Source organism: Triticum urartu, chromosome 5 (assembly GCF_003073215.2).
Source record: "Triticum urartu cultivar G1812 chromosome 5, Tu2.1, whole genome shotgun sequence".
Lineage (NCBI taxonomy): Eukaryota > Viridiplantae > Streptophyta > Magnoliopsida > Poales > Poaceae > Triticum > Triticum urartu.
Window position 1 is genome coordinate 516,092,522 of NC_053026.1, and position 19,697 is coordinate 516,112,218.

The window sequence follows — 19,697 nt, forward strand, 5'->3', positions numbered from 1 at the left end:
CTCATTTTGATTTAGAGTTACATCAAATGGATGTTAAGACGACATTTCTGAATGGTGATTTAAAAGAAAAGGTCTACATGAAACAACCCAAGGGTTTTATCATGGAAGGCAAGGAAAATATGGGATGCCACCTAAAGAAATCCATTTATGGATTAAGACAAGCCTCTCGGCAGTGGTATCTAAAGTTTAATCAAACGATTAAAAGTTTTGAATTTAAATAAAATATTGAGGATAATTGCATTTATGCAAAGTTTAAAAATGGGAAATATATTTTCCTAATCTTGTATGTGGATGATATCCTGCTTGCTAGTAGTGATGTTAGTCTACTACAAGAAACGAAGAAATACTTATCCTCAAATTTTGACATAACAGATCTTGGTGAAGCATCATATGTTTTGGGCATAGAAATTCACCAAGATAGGAACAATGGAGTCTTAGCACTATCGCAAAAAGCATATTTAGAAAAGGTTCTTAAAAAGTATAATATGCATGCGAGTAAAGCCACACCTGCTCCTATAGTCAAGGGCGATAGTTTTGAGAAATTCCAATATCCCAAGAACTAGTACGAGATCGATCAAAGGAAAGCAGTACCATATACTGTTGAGCAATTAACAGAATTTAGCATAGTTATGAGAATATCTAGGTATTATCATGTATATAGGCATCACGTCCGAGACAAGTAGACCGACTCCTGCCTGCATCTACTACTATTACTCCACTCATCGACCGCTATCCAGCATGCATCTAGAGTATTAAGTTAAAAACAGAGTAACGCCTTAAGCAATATGACATGATGTAGAGGGATAGACTCATGCAATATGAAGAAAACCCCATCTTGTTATCCTCGATGGCAACAATACAATACGTGCCTTGCTGCCCCTACTGTCACTAGGAAAGGACACCGCAAGATTGAACCCAAAGCTAAGCACTTCTCCCATTGCAAGAAAGATCAATCTAGTAGGCCAAACCAAACTGATAATTCGAAGAGACTTGCAAAGATAACCAATCATACATAAAAGAATTCAGAGAAGATTCAAATATTATTCGTAGATAGACTTGATCATAAACCCACAATTCATCGGTCTCAACAAACACACCCAAAAAGAAGATTACATCGAATAGTTCTCCACAAGAGAGGGGGAGAACATTGTATTGAGATCCAAAAAGAGAGAAGAAGCCATCTAGCTAGTAACTATGGACCCGTAGGTCTGAGGTAAACTACTCACACTTCATCGGAGGGGCTATGGTGTTGATGTAGAAGCCCTCCGTGATCGATGCCCCCTCCGGCGGAGCTCCGGAACAGGCCCCAAGATGGGATCTCATGGATACATAAAGTTACGGCAGTGGAATTAGGGTTTTCGCTCCGTATCTGATCGTTTGGGGGTATGTAGGTATATATAGGAGGAAGGAGTACGTCGGTGGAGCAACAGGGGGCCCACGAGGGTGGAGGGCGCGCGTGGGGGGTAGGCGCGCCCCCTACCTCGTGGCCTCCTCTTTTCTTTCTTGACGTAGGGTCCAAGTCTCCCGGGTCTTGTTCGTTGAGAAAATCACGTTCCCGAAGGTTTCATTCCGTTTGGACTCAGTTTGATATTCCTTTTCTTCGAAACCCTAAAACAGGCAAAAAACTGCAATTCTGGGCTGGGCCTCCGGTTAATAGGTTAGTCCCAAAAATAATATAAAAGTGGATAATAAAGCCCAATAATGTCCAAAACAGTAGATAATATAGCATGGAGCAATCAAAAATTATAAATACGTTGGAGACGTATCAAGCATCCCGAAGCTTAATTCCTGCTCGTCCTCGAGTAGGTAAATGATAAAAACAGAATTTTTGATGCGGAGTGCTACTTGGCATAATTTTAAGGTAATTCTTCTTAATTGTGGTATGAATATTCAGATCCGAAAGATTCAAGACAAAAGTTCATATTGACATAAAAATAATAATACTTCAAGCATACTAACTAAGCAATTATGTCTTCTCAAAATAACATGGCCAAAGAAAGTTCATCCCTACAAAATCATATGGTTTAGTCATGTTTCATTTTCGTCACACAAGAATGCTCTCATCATGCACAACCCCGATGACAAGCCAAGCAATTGTTTCATACTTTAGTAATCTCAAACCTATAAACTTTCACGCAATATATGAGTGCGAGCCATGGACATAGCACTATGGGTGGAATAGAATATAATGAGGGGGGTTATGTGGAGAGGACAAAAAAGGAGAAAGTCTCACATCAACGAGGCTAATCAATGGGCTATGGAGATGCCCACCGGTTGATGTTAATGCAAGGAGTAGGGATTGCCATGCAATGGATGCACTATAGCTATAAATGTATGAAAGCTCAACAATAGAAACTAGTGGGTGTGCATCCAACTTGCTTGCTCACGAAGACCTAGGGCACTTGAGGAGGCCCATTGTTGGAACATACAAGGCAAGTTCTATAATGAAAATTCCCACTAGTATATGAAAGTGACAAAACAAGAGACTCTCTATCATGAAGATTATGGTGCTACTTTGAAGCACAAGTGTGGCAAAGGATAGTAACATTGTCCCTTCTCTCCTTTTCTCTCATTTTTTTGGGCCTTCTCTCTTTTTTTTCTTTTTTATGGCCTTTTCTCTCTTTTTTTATGGCCTTTCTCTTTTTATGGCCTTTCTCCTTTATTTTAATTCCTCACTTGGGACAATGATCTAGAAAATGATGATCATCACACTTCTATTTATTTACAACTCAATGATTACAACTCGATACTAGAACAAAGATGACTCTATATGAATGCCTCCGGCGGTGTACCGGGATATGCAATGGACCAAGAGTGACATGTATGAAAGAATTATGAACGGTGGCTTTGCCACAAATACTATGTCAACTACATGATCATGCTAAGCAATATGACAATAATGAATGTTTCATGATGAACGGGATGATGGAAAGTTGCATGGCAATATATATCTCGGAATGGCTATGGAAATGCCATAATAGGTAGGTATGGTGGCTGTTTGAGAAAGATATAAGGAGGTTTATGTGTGAAAGAGCGTATCAATATCACGGGGTTTGGATGCACCAGCGAAGTTTGCGCCAACTCTCAATGTGAGAAAGGGTAATGCACAGTACCGAAGAGGCTAGCAAGGATGGAAGGGTGAGAGTGCGTATAATCCATGGACTCAACATTAGTCATAAAGAACTCACATACTTATTGCAAAAATCTACAAGTCATCAAAAACCTCGGTACTACGCGCATGCTCCTAGGGGGATAGATTGGTAGGAAAAGACCATCGCTCGTCCCCGACCGCCACTCATAAGGAAGACAATCAAATAACACCTCATGTTTCAAATTTGTTGCATAATGTTTACCATACGTGCATGCTACGGGACTTGCAACTTCAACACAAGTATTTCTCAATTTCAGAACTACTCAACTAGCACGACTTTGATATTATTACCTCCATATCTCAAAACAATCATCAAGCATCAAACTTCTCTTAGTATTCAAAACACTCTTAAGAAAATTTTACTAACTTTGAATACCTAGCATATTAGGATTTTAAGCAAATTACCATGCTATTAAGACTCTCAAAATAATCTAAGTGAATCATGAGAGATCAATAGTTTCTATAAAACAAATCCACCACCGTGCTCTAAAATATATAAGTGAAGTACTAGAGCAAAATTATATAACTCAAAAGATATAAGCGAAGCACATAGAGTATTCTAACAAATTCTAAATCATGTATGGCTCTCTCAAAAGGTGTGTGCAGCAAGGATGATTGTGGTAAACTATAAAAAGCAAAGACTCAAATAATACAGGACGCTCCAAGTAAAACACATATCATGTGGCGAATAAAAATATAGCTCCAAGTAAAGTTACCGATAGAAGTAGACGAAAGAGGGGATGCCTTCCGGGGCATCCCCGAGCTTTGGCATTTAGGTGTCCTTAGATTATCTTGGGGGGTGCCATGGGCATCCCCAAGCTTAGGCTCTTGCCACTCCTTGTTCCATAATCCATCAAACCTTTACCCAAAACTTGAAAACTTCACAACACAAAACTTAAAGTAGAAAATCTCGTGAGCTCCGTTAGCGAAAGAAAATAAAAGACCACTTCAAGGTACTGTAATGAACTCATTATTTATTTATATTGGTGTTATACCTACTGTATTCCAACTTCTCTATGGTTTATAAACTATTTTACTAGCCATAGATTCATCAAACTAAGCAAACAACACACGAAAAACAGAATCTGTCAAAAACAGAACAGTCTGTAGTAATCTGTAGCTAGCGCAATATCTGGAGCCCCAAAAATTCTAAAATAAATTTCTGGACGTGAGTAATTTATCTATTAATCATCTGAAAAAAGAATTAACTAAATATCACTTTCCAAATAACAATGACAGCAGTTCTCGTGAGCGCTAAAGTTTCTGTTTTTTACAGCAAGTTCAACAAGACTTTCCCCAAGTCTTCCCAACGGTTCTACTTGGCACAAACACTAATTAAACACAAAAAACACAGCCAAAACAGAGGCTAGATAAATTATTTATTAATAAACAGGAGCAAAAACCAAGGAATAAAAATAAAATTGGGTTGCCTCCCAACAAGCGCTATCGTTTAACGCCCATAGCTAGGCATAACAAGCAAGAATAGATCTAGGTATTGCCATATTTGGTAGGCAATCCATAAGTGGCTCTCATAATAGATTCATAAGGTAATTTAATTTTATTTCTAGGAAATTTTTCCATGCCTTTCCTTAGTGGAAATTGGAATCTAATATTTCCTTCCTTCATATCAATAATTGCACCAATCGCTTTAAGGAAAGGTCTACCAAGAATAATAGGACATGAAGGATTGCAATCTATGTCAAGAACAATAAAATCTACGGGCACATAATTCCTATTTGCAACAATAAGAACATCATTAATTCTTCCCATAGGTTTGTTAATAGTGGAATCCGCAAGGTGCAACTTTAGAGAGCAATCATCAAAATCACGAAAACCTAACAAATCACACAAAGTCTTTGGAATCGTGGAAACACTAGCACCCAAATCACATAAATCATAGCATTCATGATCTTTAATTTTAATTTTAATAGTTGGTTCCCACTCATCATAAAGTTTTCTAGGGATAGAAACTTCCAATTCAAGTTTTTCTTCATAAGATTGCATCAAGGCATCAACGATATGTTTAGTAAACGCTTTATTTTGACTATAAGCGTTAGGAGAATTTAGCACGGATTGCAACAAGGAAATACAATCAATCAAAGAGCAATTTTCATAGTTAAATTCCTTGAAATCCATAATAGTGGGTTTAGCAACATCTAGGGTTTTAATTTCTTCAATCCCACTTTTATCAAATTTAGCATCAAGATCAACAAATTCCGAATTCTTGGAACGCCTTCTAGGTAAAGGTGGATCATATTCAGTCCCATCATTATCAAGATTCATATTGCAAAACAAAGATTTAATAGGGGACTCATCAATAACTTTTAGATCTTCATCTTTGTTTTCATAGCAATCCGGTTTAGCGGCCATCTTATTAACTAAGGTAGCATGCCTATCCGAAATTTCAGCAGTTAATTTCTCAAGATGAGCAATTTGGGATCTTAAACCATCGAATTCTTTAGACATATCATAAAGTTCTTTATTCATAAAACTCATAAAACTTTTCTGTTCTTTAAGCTCATTTCTGAAGAAACTATTATGTTCAAATTGCAAGACCATGAAACTCCTGACATTGCTTTCGATCTCTTCTAATCTTTTAAGGTGAAGGTCACCAAATTTAGGTAGAGCCATCGTGACAAGCAAGCAAACTAACACACAAGCAAACAAAAAGCAAGCGGGCAAAAAGGGGCAAATAGAGAAAGAGAGGGAGGGTAGAGATAGAAAGAGAGAGAGAGAGAGAGAGAGAGGGCGAATAAATCGGCAAGGGTGAAGTGGGGGAGAGGAAAACGAGAGGCAAATGAAAAATAATGTAATGCGGGAGATAAGGGTATGTGATGGGTACTTGTTATGTTGACTTTTGCGTAGACCTCCCTGACAACAGCGCCAGAAATCCTTCTTGCTACCTCTTGAGCACTGGTTGGTTTTCCCCGAAGAGGAAGGGATGATGCAGCAAAGTAGCGTAACTATTTCCCTCAGCTTTTGAGAACCAAGGTATCAATCCAGTAGGAGGCTACGCGCGAGTCCCTCATACCTGCACAAAACAAATAAATCCTCGCAACCAACGCAAATAGGGGTTGTCAATCCCTATAAGGCCACTTACGAGAGTGAGATCTGATAGATATGATAAGATAATTTTTTTTGGTATTTTATGATAAAAGATGCAAAGTAAAATAAAGGCAAAGTAAATAGCAAAGGAAATAACTAAGTAGTAGGAGATCAATATGATAAAGATAGACCCGGGGGCCATAGGTTTCACTAGTGGCTTCTCTCGAGAGCATAAGTATTCTACGGTGGGTGAACAAATTACTGTTGAGCAATTGACAGAATTGAGCAAAGTTATGAGAATATCTAGGTATGATCATGTATATAGGCATCACGTCCGAGACAAGTAGACCGACTCCTGCCTGCATCTACTACTATTACTCCACTCATCGACCGATCCCGCATGCATCTAGAGTATTAAGTTAAAAACAGAGTAACGCCTAAACCAAGATGACATGATGTAGAGGGATAGACTCATGCAATATGAAGAAAACCCCATCTTGTTATCCTTGATGGCAACAATACAATACGTGCCTTGCTGCCCCTAATGTCACTGGGAAAGGACACCGCAAGATTGAACCCAAAGCTAAGCACTTCTCCCATTGCAAGAAAGATCAATCTAGTAGGCCAAACCAAACTGATAATTCGAAGAGACTTGCAAAGATAACCAATCATACATAAAAGAATTCAGAGAAGATTCAAATATTGTTCATAGATAGACTTGATCATAAACCCACAATTCATCGATCTCAACAAACACACCGCAAAAAGAAGATTACATCGAATAGTTCTCCACAAGAGAGGGGGAGAACGTTGTATTGAGATCCAAAAAGAGAGAAGAAGCCATCTAGCTACTAACTATGGACCTGTAGGTCTGAGGTAAACTACTCACAGTTCATCGGAGGGGGTATGGTGTTGATGTAGAAGCCCTCCGTGATCGATGCCCCCTCCGGCGGAGCTCCAGAATAGGCCCCAAGATGGGATCTCATGCATATAGAAAGTTACGCCGGTGGAATTAGGGTTTTGGCTCCGTCTCTAATCGTTTGGGGGTACGTAGGTATATTTAGGAGGAAGGAGTACGTCGGTGGAGCAACAGGGGGCCCACTAGGGTGGAGGGTGCGCCTAGGGTAGGCAGGCGCGCCCCCTACCTCGTGGCCTCCTCTTTTCTTTCTTGACGTAGGGTCCAAGTCTCCTGGGTCTTGTTCATTGAGAAAATCACGTTCCCGAAGGTTTCATTCCGTTTGGACTCCGTTTGATATTCCTTTTCTTCGAAACCCTAAATAGGCAAAAAACAACAATTCTGGGCTGGGCCTCCGGTTAATAGGTTAGTCCCAAAAATAATATAAATGTGGATAATAATGTCCAAAACAGTAGATAATATAACATGGAGCAATCAAAAATTATAGATACGTTGGAGACGTGTCAATAGACCCGGGGGCCATAGGTTTCACTAGTGGCTTCTCTCGAGAGCATAAGTATTCTACGGTGGGTGAACAAATTACTGTTGAGCAATTGACAGAATTGAGCATAGTTATGAGAATATCTAGGTATGATCATGTATATAGGCATCATGTCCGAGACAAGTAGACTGACTCCTGCCTGCATCTACTACTATTACTCCACTCATCGACCGCTATCCAGCATGCATCTAGAGTATTAAGTTAAAAACAGAGTAACGCCTTAAGCAAGATGACATGATGTACAGGGATAGACTCATGCAATATGAAGAAAACCCCATCTTGTTATCCTCGATGGCAACAATACAATATGTGCCTTGCTGCCCCTACTGTCACTGGGAAAGGACACCGCAAGATTGAACCCAAAGCTAAGCACTTCTCCCATTGCAATAAAGATCAATCTAGTAGGCCAAACCAAACTGATAATTCGAAGAGACTTGCAAAGATAACCAATCATACATAAAAGAATTCAGAGAAGATTCAAATATTATTCGTAGATAAACTTGATCATAAACCCACAATTCATCGATCTCAACAAACACACCGCAAAAAGAAGATTACATCGAATAGTTCTCCACAAGAGAGGGGGAGAACATTGTATTGAGATCCAAAAAGAGAGAAGAATCCATCTAGCTACTAACTATGGACCCGTAGGTCTGAGGTAAACTACTCACACTTCATCGAAGGGGCTATGGTGTTGATGTAGAAGCCCTCCGTGATCGATGCCCCCTCCGGCGGAGCTCCGAAACAGGCCCCAAGATGGAATCTCGTGCATACAGAAAGTTACGGCGGTGGAATTAGGGTTTTGTCTCCATATCTGATCGTTTGGGGGTACGTAGGTATATATAGGAGGAAGGAGTACGTCGGTGGAGCAACAGGGGACCCACGAGGGTGGAGGGCACGCCTGGGGGGGTAGGCGCACCCCCTACCTCGTGGCCTCCTCTTTTCTTTCTTGACGTAGGGTCCAAGTCTCCCGGGTCTTGTTCGTTGAGAAAATCACGTTTCCGAATGTTTCATTCTGTTTGGACTCCGTTTGATATTCCTTTTCTTCGAAACCCTAAAACAGACAAAAACAGCAATTCTAGGCTGGGCCTACGGTTAATAGGATAGTCCCAAAAATAATATAAAGTGGATAATAAAGCCCAATAATGTCCAAAATAGTAGATAATATAGCATGGAGCAATCAAAAATTATAGATACGTTGGAGACGTATCAAAGTGATTCCCTAGAGATAAAAGGATATTCAGACGCAGATTTTGCGGGGGACAGAGATGGTAGAAAATCCACGTCAGGATACGTCTTCACTCTCGCTGGGGGAGCTATTTCGTGGAAAAGCTCCAAGCAGTCGATAGTTGCATCATCCATGATGTATGCAGAATTTATAGCATGCTTCGAAGCCATGGGGCAGGCGATATGGCTAAAGAAATTTGTACCCGACTTGAAAGTGGTAGATTGTATTCACAAACCACTAAAGATGTACTACGACAACCAACCCGCAGTATTTTACGATCACAACAACAAGTCGAGTAATGCTGTCAAAACAATAGAGATAAGGTATTATGTTGTGAAAGATAAAATTCAGGATCAAACTATAAGTCTCGAGCATATAAGGACAAAGGATATGCTTGCGGATCCGCTAACGAAAGGCTTACCATCCAATGTGTTCAAGGAACACTTAGCCGGCATGGGTCTAAGGGAAAGCCTTATGATTTCTGGATAGGCCCAAAAGGAACAGAATTTGTTTCTGAACATAACGTATGTTGTAGCCGTATGATTCTAACGGCAATTGAGCTGTGATGATGAAACATGCTCTATGTACCAATATGTGATGAAACAAATAAACTAGAAAGTATAAGGTTAAAAGTAAAGTTGAGATCAAGGGGGAGAATGTTAGGTTGATCTCTCTCTCGTTCGAACCCAACGGGTCGAACGGGCCCCTAACTCGCGCCCTGATCGGGGGCGCCCAACCAAACCATGGTTGGTGGGCCCCTGTGACCCGCGCTATATAAACAGAGGTGGGGGCCGAGGCACGACTCAGGAGGTTGATCGTTGCCACAAACCCCACCGACAATCCCTTCCGATCTAGGGTTAGCACGACGCTCATGGGAAGCTCCACCACCGCTGCCATCCACTCTCTGCCATCACCGGCCACTACTTCACCATGGTCGGCTCTGGCACCGGGAGTTCCTCATCTGGACAAGGAGAAGGTAATACCACAGTAATCCACCACGAGTCCCTAAACCTACCTGATCCATGGAGTTAACAGTCTCCAACCTGGCTGCGCTACTAATCCTAACCAACCGAGTGTACGCTACAATGTCTTTAACAACTTGTTTGGCTACCCTTGTTCCATTTCATTAGATAGAAATGAAATCTCTATCAAGATTTCATTTACTTGGATTTAGATTTCAATTCAACTTTCATGTTTGGCTGACACATAATTTATAAACTGAAATGATTCTATCCCATGGTTGGCTGCTATTTTGAGGCATACTCATTAACCAACACAAAAATGAGCAAGAATATAACATCAAACATCTCTTGTTCACACATGTAATAATATTGTGCAGTAAACTCAACCATGACGGTCCACATAAAATAAAACAAGGAGAGCTCTTTTTTTGCGAGAATTTTTGATTCATCAATTGTTAGGGTATTACAAAGAAACCAGAAGTAAAAAATTACAATCAGATCCGTAGACCACCTAGCACCGACTACTAGTACCGGAGCAAGCTGAGGCGCGCCGCCGTCATCGCCCTTTCGTTGTCAAGATTTCAAGCTTTTCAATACATCAAGGGTTCACGATAATATCAAATGATCACAATGCATCCAAGGTTCACACCATAGCTAAGTTTACAGAAAATTGAACCTTTACATTGCTGAAAGAGCCATCAAGAGCCTTGAATCTCATCGTTTGATAACCTTGTCTATGTAGCAAGTGGCCTCTCTTTTGTACTTCAACACTCTGACTGGCCTCTCCATCTGGCATCTACAACAATATGAAAAATATATTATTCTTAGAAACATAAATGCAATTGAAAAATATACATGGATGAAGGAAAATAAACACTTTCTGTTTTATGAAGAAATCATGTATCTCAAATGTTCATGTATCTCGAAAATATGTTTATATTTTTTAAAAAATGTTCATATCCTAGAAATAAGTGTTTATGTATTTATATTAAAAAAATCACAAATCTATGTGTGGTCAGAACAATTTTCCCGGGACACATGAATATTTATTCTATACAAATGACTATTTTCCATATGATTAGTGTTCAAGCGAAATAATATCTTAAGTTGTTTTTGGGCTCCAGGTTTTTAAGTTATGATTGACTTAACAAATAAATTGGGGTTCTTTTCTTAAGTACTCAGAAGATTTTTTTTAGCCAGATACTCAGAAGATACACAAGATCGAAAATTCAAAGTTGTTATGGACCGGCCCAACGTGAGCTATATTACGCTCCCAGCCTCCCAGGGCCCAGGGCCTCTTCCCTCTACTCCTCGTGGGTCTAGGATGTTCTGGATCGCCGTGAGCACGGTAAAATCATCTTCTCCTCTCACCCCAGCGGGCTGACTGCTCTTGCGACTGGACTGGGGGCGAACCCTCGATCGGCGCGGGCGGACGGCGGCGACCACCGGAGGCGAGAGATGGTGGTGATCGAGCTCGAGCCGGAGCACGAGGGCGAGGAGACGACACGCCCCTCCTCGCCGCCGGAGTTCGTGGAAGCCCCGGACCCGAGGAGGGCGGAGGTGGACGAGGAGGCCTTCGAGGACGCGCTCACCGACGAGCAGCTGCGGGAGGTATCGCCCCGATCACCCCATCCATCCACCCGTCCTCCTTCTTGATTTCTGTGCTCGAATTTGAGATCCCGACCCTGAGGCTTTGATTAGGACATATGGTGGTGCGGTGCCGCGAGGGTTCCATTGGTGGGCTGGCTCTTAGGGTTAGTTTTCGCAGGAGATGGTCTTGAAAACAACATTCAATACCCCCCCCCCCCCCCCCGCTTTTACAAATACTAATAACTGAGAAGGATGCAAGGATTTATAGTTAGTGTATGATAATTGATGCTCGATTGCGTTCCACTCAGTCAGCTAATGAATTTAATCTCTTTAATTTGTTGGACCCTTCAGATTTTCTTATGAAATAAGTCTATATGTTGCCTTACTAGAAGATATTGTCCTGATCCAACTATCGTGGTTGAGTATTAGTATGCAGGCAGCACCATAGGTTAGTTTCATGATTGGGTGTTCTCATTCCTCGGATATAGCAGGCAAATAATCGACAATACACTCTAGAAAAACTTAAGTAAGAAAGGCTGAATTGAATACAATACACTCTTCATATGACTGCTGTACGAAACTAACTTTGCTGAAGTGGCAGCGCTAGATTTTGCGTAGAGCTTGTTCCTGAAATTTTACGGGATCGTTTTAAGTGTTCTGGTCTGTAATAAATGAAGCAGTGACTAGCCAAATTTCTTGCTTTGATAAATTATTGGACTGCTGCTAGTAACTGCCTCTGAATAGGCCTCTGGAAACTGTTGACGGAACTTCATGTCTTACTATGCTGTTTTTTATGCTATGTTGGGCTGGGCATTTCCTAGAGCATCACGTTGAAGAGTTTTGCCTTCCCATATTAAAATTTTCCCTTCAACTTGGTGCAGAAAGCTAGAAGCCAAGCAAACGATGCAAAAGCAGAAGGAAACAAGCATTTTGCAGCTGGACAGTACGAGGATGCATTATCACAATATGAAATTGCACTGCAAATTGCTGCTGAACTGGAATCTTCTGAAGACATATCCTCTGCATGCCATTCAAATCGTGCTGTATGTTTCTTGAAATTGGTAAGGCACTTTTCGGGTCGGTTGACAACTCGGAGGACATAGGATACTATCCACATTTGCTTGCCATTATTGCCCATTTACATGATGTGAACATGCAGTAGTTCGGTCATAGTATTTATCATTGCATGAAGATGGTATGGTACCATCATATAATTATTTCTTTTATCTACGGTTTATCCATTCCTGATGTACTGTAGGAATGTCATTACTTTTATCTGTTTTCTGTGTAATCTCGGTAGAAAGCAGGGAGCAGCGATTTGGCTCCCGACGACAGTAAATGCCTTTAGCTTCTCTCTCTCGTCACATCTTGTTTCTCTGATCTCTCTCCTACCGATGGGATGGGGCTGGAGCCAACACTCGTTCTATCCAACTTGAAACGGCGAGGAGTCCGGTGGACTGTGGTGATTGGGCACTGCAACGTGTGGGGAGGGGTGTTGTTTACATGGATGTGACTGCTTGAGTGCCTGATCCATAGTCTCCCTCCTCGGCTCCAGCTGCCTGAGCGACTGATCGCGCAAGCCCCTCGTCTCCGGCGGGCAGAGGTTGTGGATCCGGCTTGTCCGTTGACTCCGGCCATGCCGACGTGCGCTGGCTGAGTTTGTGTAGGTGGATTCTCGGTGGAGGGCCGAGGTGACTTCTCATGCGTGTGGTTCCTTGTTTGCTTGACAACACTCCTTTTCTTCTTCTTTGGATCTTATATCGGTTAATCACAAATCAATTGATTTCCTGCTGCATCCGTGCAATTTGTAGTGCTGCATTTTTTTGTGAATCGATAATTTATTTGTAGCAGCAGCAGTGGTGCTAGATGGGTCATCAACTAATTCTGATGTCTAGAGCATTTGTTTTGTTCATCAACTTTTATTCCCCATGCAGGCCATTTCGTGCAAAGGTTTTTACTGCACAATCAATCTGATTTTTCATGTTCATGCCAATATCTTGTACTTTGACTGGTTAAAAAATTGGGTGCCAAGATTGATTTAGTGAAACATCTATTGTGGTGATGATGCAATCAATCTGTCCTAATCTGGTGCTAATTAGGATGAATAATGGTGTTGCACAATGAATGGGCTGCTGCAGCATAAGTATATCAATGGTAAAGAGAAAGGTGTCCAATCATGTCTTGTGTGAGTGGGACCTCTTCATGTCAGGATAGATGCAAGGGGACGGCGTCCGCATGTCCGCGAACAGAAAAGTTACACTAACACGGTTATTAAAGTAATGAAGATTACTGCAATTTTTGCTTTGTGGACAGCCGTGGACATGCAGATGCTATCCGATTGCATCCCTAGGATAGCAGTACCATGTGTCGGCCAGAAATTATTTAAACACCACAGTGCGAAAATACTGAACACATACAACAATATATACATTCTGGTGCGTCAATCCCCATGCATACCAAACGTCAGGATAAAGAGCTCACCTGTGCTTGGGCACCGTTCTTGATATCCCATTGCTAAGAACTGTGATGTTAAACTTGCTAGACTAGGCCATGTAATTATGTGGTTGATGAAATCTTTGATTTGTAGTCTAATTTCAAATGCCCTTCATGTACTTGAATGAGCGTTTCTGTTAAGTAAGGGTTTTTATTTTGGTCATATCTTATCACACGCAAACTCTGGTGCTGACTTCATGTGATCTAGGGGAAATATGATGAAACAATTAAGGAGTGCACCAAAGCGCTTGAGCTGAATCCTTCATATTTGAAAGCTCTGCTTCGGAGGGGAGAAGCACATGAAAAGCTTGAAAACTATGATGACGCTATTGCTGGTTAGATTTTATCCTCATTATGTGCTTTATATTGTCAATTTTAGTTCAGTGCATTCACATAATTTTTTATGCCATTTTTCATGTTCCACCAGTGCTAAGTTTTGAGTATTGTTCCTCTTCGCAGATATGAAAAAAATCATTGAGCTAGATCCTTCAAATCAACAGGCTAAGAAATCATTGTTCCGACTTGAGCCACTGGCAGCAGAGAAAAAGGAAAAGATGAAGGAGGAAATGATTGGTAACATCTTCCGCTAATGTTTAGACTTTATAACAGCTTTATCTGTGTTTATGCTTCCAGTGTAGTTCACAGCTCTAGCCATCTTATATATGTATAGTAACGTATTGGTCCTGTCGATGATGATATTTGGTTGCACGGCATTCACGATTGTGTTATTACTTGCTGGCACAATTTTCTTTAGTGATTACAAGTGTCATCAGAATATGTGCCGTGAATGTACCAATGTTTTACATAGCTCATATGCCCTCCCAACTTTTGTTGAACAAAAAAGGATTATTCAGCAGGAGGAAGGATTCTGAATTATTCAGACACCATGGTTGTGTCATATGGAATGCCCCATTTAGGCTCATGCACAGCTCTGCACCCTCAGACCTTGTGACATTTGGTTGATTTATTCTTTGCTCATGTTTCCCTATCTAAATTTATGTGATGCAGCAAAGCTGAAAGATCTGGGCAACTCGGTGCTGGGGCGGTTTGGGATGAGCGTGGACAATTTCAAAGCTGTCAAGGATCCAAACACTGGCTCGTACTCCGTTTCTTTCCAGAAGTAGTAGCATAGCATAATGAATTATACAGACGAACATGGCTTGGTGTCCATTGAGGGGGAGCCTCTAGTATATCCTTTGAATCCTGGAGGCGATTGTTGATGATAAGTTATGTAATGGTCTTGCACTCTTGAAGTCAGAACGCTCGATCTGAAGATGAGCCTGACCGTTCTTGGACTTTATTCTCCTTCGGTGCTTTCACGTATGATACACATGTACATTTGCTGCCTAGGCACTAAGTTGTTTTTTGTAAACGACTCTTCATTTTCTTCTGTAGTATGGATGCACTATCTGTTGTCGAATTGCTTTTATGGCGGCAGATCCTTAGCTTCTCACCTGTTGATCCATTTCATGATTTTATTTGTCCTACAAGGAACAAAGAAATTGGCTTGGCCTGTCACAGTGTTTATCATGCTAGGGAGTTCAGTTTTGAGCCTTGCATCATGCAATTTAGTTTCCATGCGCGTGATCGCCAGTGATAGGTTTCAACTTGATGCCTAATGCATTATTTTGATGCAATGTTGTGCAAACTGAAGGGGAAAAACGTGACAAACTTTTCATTGTATCAACGAATATGCAGTTATCTCAGTCCGATATCAGTAGGCGCATGCGCCTGGGGAAAACACACACACGAATATTCGCCGCGTCGTGGCTGAAACCAACATGGTACCTTGCCAGCCACGACGCCGCGCCATCAGTTGCGGTGCCCGCCGGCCGGCATCGTCATCACGCAATGTACAAAGCCCAAACAAACACCACGCTCGTTAGCTACCGCTCAGGCCATTGGCGTCGGCGGCCGCCTCGAGCCTCCGCCACCGTGCGTCGCGCGCGGCGGCCCGGGCGTCCGCCTCGTCCCGGCTGGCGGCGAGGTCGGCGGCGCAGCGGTCGTAGAGGTCGGGCGCCACCTGCAGGAGCAGCGCCTTGACGCTGGCGGTGACCTGCTGCACGCACTTGCTCCAGTGCCGCTCCAGGTTGTCCTCCACGCTGGCCACGAAGGGCGGCAGGATGCGGCCCATGGCGCCGCCGGCCGACGCCATCTCCAGGAACCGCTCGTTGTTCCACACGTACAGCGCCCGCTCCGCCACCTGCAAATCAAAGCACACAATTTTTCTGCCCGTTCAGCTTCAGCCGACCACTCACATCAATGCAGTCAAGTTCATCATGATTAGTGCTAAGGATAGGGTAGGGCAATTATCCATGGCTGGATTACACGACAAGGAACGTCTGCTCCGGTCGAATCATCGCCTTGGCAAAGCCGCTTTGCAAAGTTAGTTGTTGGTACTAACGCACTTCAGAATGATTCAGCAGCTGGAGGGCAGGGGGATGATACACTTGTAACGTGGCAGGCAGGGCACCACAACGCCACTGTGAATGTGGGTGCACGGTGGAGTTGGCATCGGCCCGCATTCCCGAGCGGATTGCGTTGTGTCGGGACTGAAAGATAGGGTGGATGGGGGCGGCAGAAAAGTGAGGTTTTTGAACCCGAATTGCACGAACCGTGTGGTACGTACGTGCATCAAGTCGACAAATTGATTAGCCAAAGTGACATCGCTTTATAAAGCCTCTACCAATCGCCGAAACTTTCGATCAACTACTGTTCACCTCCTGCAAGCTTTCTTCCCCCACATGCACCCAACTAACTGTATGTATGGGGGCAGATGTTGGTGCATGCTGAATGGATCTCCTCAAAAGTTGAAACTAAAGCGACGTGTTGTAACGGTATATTCTGCAATCCAATGTCAGTCTGAAGCCTTGGGTTCAGAGATTTACTCTAACCTGACAAAAATTCTAAATTGCCACTTGAACCTGGTACGTTCGTGCAGTAGTGATTAAGCGGGAACGATTTTTTACCTGGGAGCTGCAGCTGGTGGCGCAGCGGGCGATCCGGGAGCAGATGGGCGCGGCGAGGGCGTCGAACTGGCGCTGGTCCAGGGCGTCCACGATCTCCTCCAGCTCGTCGATGAGCAGCACCTCCTTCTGGCAGTTGGTCACGGGCCACCGCCGGAGGATGCCCTCCACCACGGCGCCGGCCAGCCCCGGCTCCTTGTGCACGAACTGCAGCACGCAGTAGACGAGCTGGCGGTGGTAGGCGTGGAGCCACCGCGCGCGGTGCAGCGGCAGCAGCACCCGGAGCAGGAACCCGCGGTGCTCCTCCTTGAGCGGCACCGCGAAGCCGTTGATGATGCTGCCGCAGATCTCCAGCAGCTCCGCCACACCGCCGCCGCACTCGTGGACGGACGCCAGGAGGGCCGCCGACATGGAGCGGCGCATGAAGGCGCGCTCCGGGGTCAGCTTGGCGTAGAGCTGGTGGTACGCGGTCTTGAGCCGGTCGCGCTCGCGGGGGTCCTCGGAGGCGAAGAGCGCCAGGAGCGACGTGAGGAAGGGGCGGTCGACGTGGTTGCGGAGGGCCTTGGCGTCGGCCGCGGCGATGACGGCGAGGAGCACGTCGTAGACCGCCTGGAGGTGCGGCCACGACGGGAGCAGCGACGCCGAGGGGGCCTCCTCGTCCGCCGCCTCGGCGAGCACCGACAGGCAGCACGCCGGCGGCGGCATCGTGCGGAACAGGTTGGCGGCGAGCATCTTGACCAGCGCGACCATGACGAGGTGGTCCAGCCCGGGCGGCTGGTTCTTGCCGCTGGAGCGCACGGCGGCGAGCACCTCCTCGAGCCGCTCCAGCTTGGCGTCCCGCTCGGCGGCGTCGTCGTCGTCCGCAAACGTGAAGACCCGGCAGCAGGAGGCGATCTTGTCGATGAGGCTCTCGGCCTCGGGCTCCGGCTCCGGCGGCGGCAGCTTGTTGCCAGCCGCCGCGGCCGCCGCGGCAAACACGAAGACGCCGTCGGGGTTGTCGAGCTGGAGCAGGTGCAGCAGCGTGGTGGACGTCCTCTTCTTCCTCGGCGGCGGCACCGTGGCGACGACCTCCACCTCGGCGCCCATCGGCCAGCACCCCCTGAGCAGCGACGAGGACCCCACCTTGGCAGCGACGGCACGGCGCTATCAAGGGCGTCACGGGCGGAGAGACACCGCGGGCGGCAACTTAAAGAGGCCCGACTCAACTCAAGGAAGGAGGAAGCCGCCAAGCGGTGGCGGTGGTTTCGCCGCCCGGACGGTCGCGCGCTCGGGAAACGCCGCGCGTTGGGGAGGACGTCCAGGGTGGTCGTTGGCCGCTACTTGAGCCCCAATCCAAGCTTGGATCTTCCTGGCTCGTCACGTCGCCACCTTTGCGTCGCAGAGAGAGAGAGAGAGAGAGAGAGAGGGGGGGGGGGGGGGGGGGGGGGGGGGGGGGGAGAGAGAGAGAGGGAGAGGGAGAGGGAGCGGCCCCGCGGGTACGCACGCTCGCACCATGGTGGTCGTCGCTTTATACGCGGGAGGCAGAACCGATGCGCCACCCTTGGCGCCGAGCGTCCTTGACACGTCCACGTCCACGTCCGGCCGGCACTGGCGTTGGCGAGGCCGTGATTCGCCCATGAACCCACAGCGCGCGGGCGGGCGGTGGATTCAGCCGGATCGGCACTGCTGCCTTGCCTGCTCGGCTGGTGCTGCTATTGCTGGGCATGTGATGGTGTGGCCGTGGTCCTCTTGGCTCACAGGCTGCTCACAGGCGAGCTGGGGAGAGCATGCAAGAGCACGACGCAAACGGCAAATCCAATGTTGACCGTGCTGTGCTGGTCGACCGCATGCGGTGCAAAGATGGCGGGCGGACCCCCGCTCACGGTCACTGTAACGGACGAGTTTTTGACACGGGCAGGCAACAGTGGTGCTTTTGGTGGCCGTGCGTCGACCTGCTCGGCCGCTACTGTTCCTTTTCGGCCTGTAATAACTGTTACGCGCTCTCTACCTAAACTCTAGACTTTGTAGCTGTCGATGACACATGTCACCATTGTATATGTATGCGCACATATGATGGGCGTATCAGTGTACGAGTGGGAGGTGTGGTATCAAACAAGAAGGCGATACAAAACATCCAGAGCTTAAACCTAACCAAGCTTCATCCTTCTTTAAGCATAATAGAAGAACCCAGAGGCAATTGAAAAAAAAAAGCCCAAGAGGCAACTCAAAAAATAAGAACGCTGATAACGATCATACGTGTGACGTACTACCATACATCCACCCACATTCTGTGTGTGGCGTAAGTAGGAGGCAGCCCACGCGAGGTAGGTGTGGGCGAATATTAGAACTGCCCACACATGTGGGCACAACTACTTCATGTTACACGCCCAACAAGTACTGTTTCTCCCACCCTGCGTGTGTGGCATGAAGCAAAAATGCCCACATGTCCTGACGCAGCTACGTTAGTTATCAGTGGGATGACGCTTTAGTTGCCATCTGGAATGTTAAATGTAGTTGTAAAAGCATGACAACTCTTTCTGTTTTGGTTAACTATAGCTGCTATGTCTAATTTATGATAGTTGCCACGTGCAATCAAACCATAGTTGCCATGTGTGTTACCTGGTTGCCACGTAAGCGCAACTACAGTTGCCATCTACCAACAAATTATAGTTGCCATGTGTGTTTACCTAGTTGTCACATACGCGCAACTGCTGTTGCCATCTATCATCATACGAGTGTCGTGTGGGCGAAGAGCAGTTCACCCACACGCGCGTGGACTGATTGGTGACTGTGTGGGCGGGAACTGATTCACCCATACGGCGCAGC

The 19,697-nt window shown here is 45.0% G+C and overlaps 2 protein-coding genes across 2 annotated transcripts; one reads left to right on the forward strand and one right to left on the reverse strand.

Annotated features, from left to right (window-relative positions):
* The first annotated feature begins 11,171 nt into the window (after nucleotides 1–11,171).
* On the forward strand, nucleotides 11,172–15,371 carry LOC125510251 (tetratricopeptide repeat protein 1). The gene is made up of 5 exons (XM_048675374.1): nucleotides 11,172–11,454; nucleotides 12,315–12,494; nucleotides 14,135–14,261; nucleotides 14,386–14,499; nucleotides 14,935–15,371. Exons 1-5 carry the CDS (start codon nucleotides 11,302–11,304, stop codon nucleotides 15,048–15,050), a joined length of 690 nt encoding a protein of 229 aa, XP_048531331.1. The 5' UTR covers nucleotides 11,172–11,301; the 3' UTR covers nucleotides 15,051–15,371.
* A 204-nt stretch (nucleotides 15,372–15,575) lies between these two features.
* On the reverse strand, nucleotides 15,576–18,300 carry LOC125510250 (serine/threonine protein phosphatase 2A 57 kDa regulatory subunit B' alpha isoform-like). Its single transcript, XM_048675373.1, has 2 exons — nucleotides 16,896–18,300; nucleotides 15,576–16,129 (listed from the first exon to the last, which is right to left on the reverse strand). The coding sequence occupies exons 1-2, from the start codon at nucleotides 17,976–17,978 to the stop codon at nucleotides 15,809–15,811; spliced, it is 1,404 nt and encodes a 467-aa protein (XP_048531330.1). The 5' UTR covers nucleotides 17,979–18,300; the 3' UTR covers nucleotides 15,576–15,808.
* Between the last annotated feature and the right edge of the window lie 1,397 nt (nucleotides 18,301–19,697).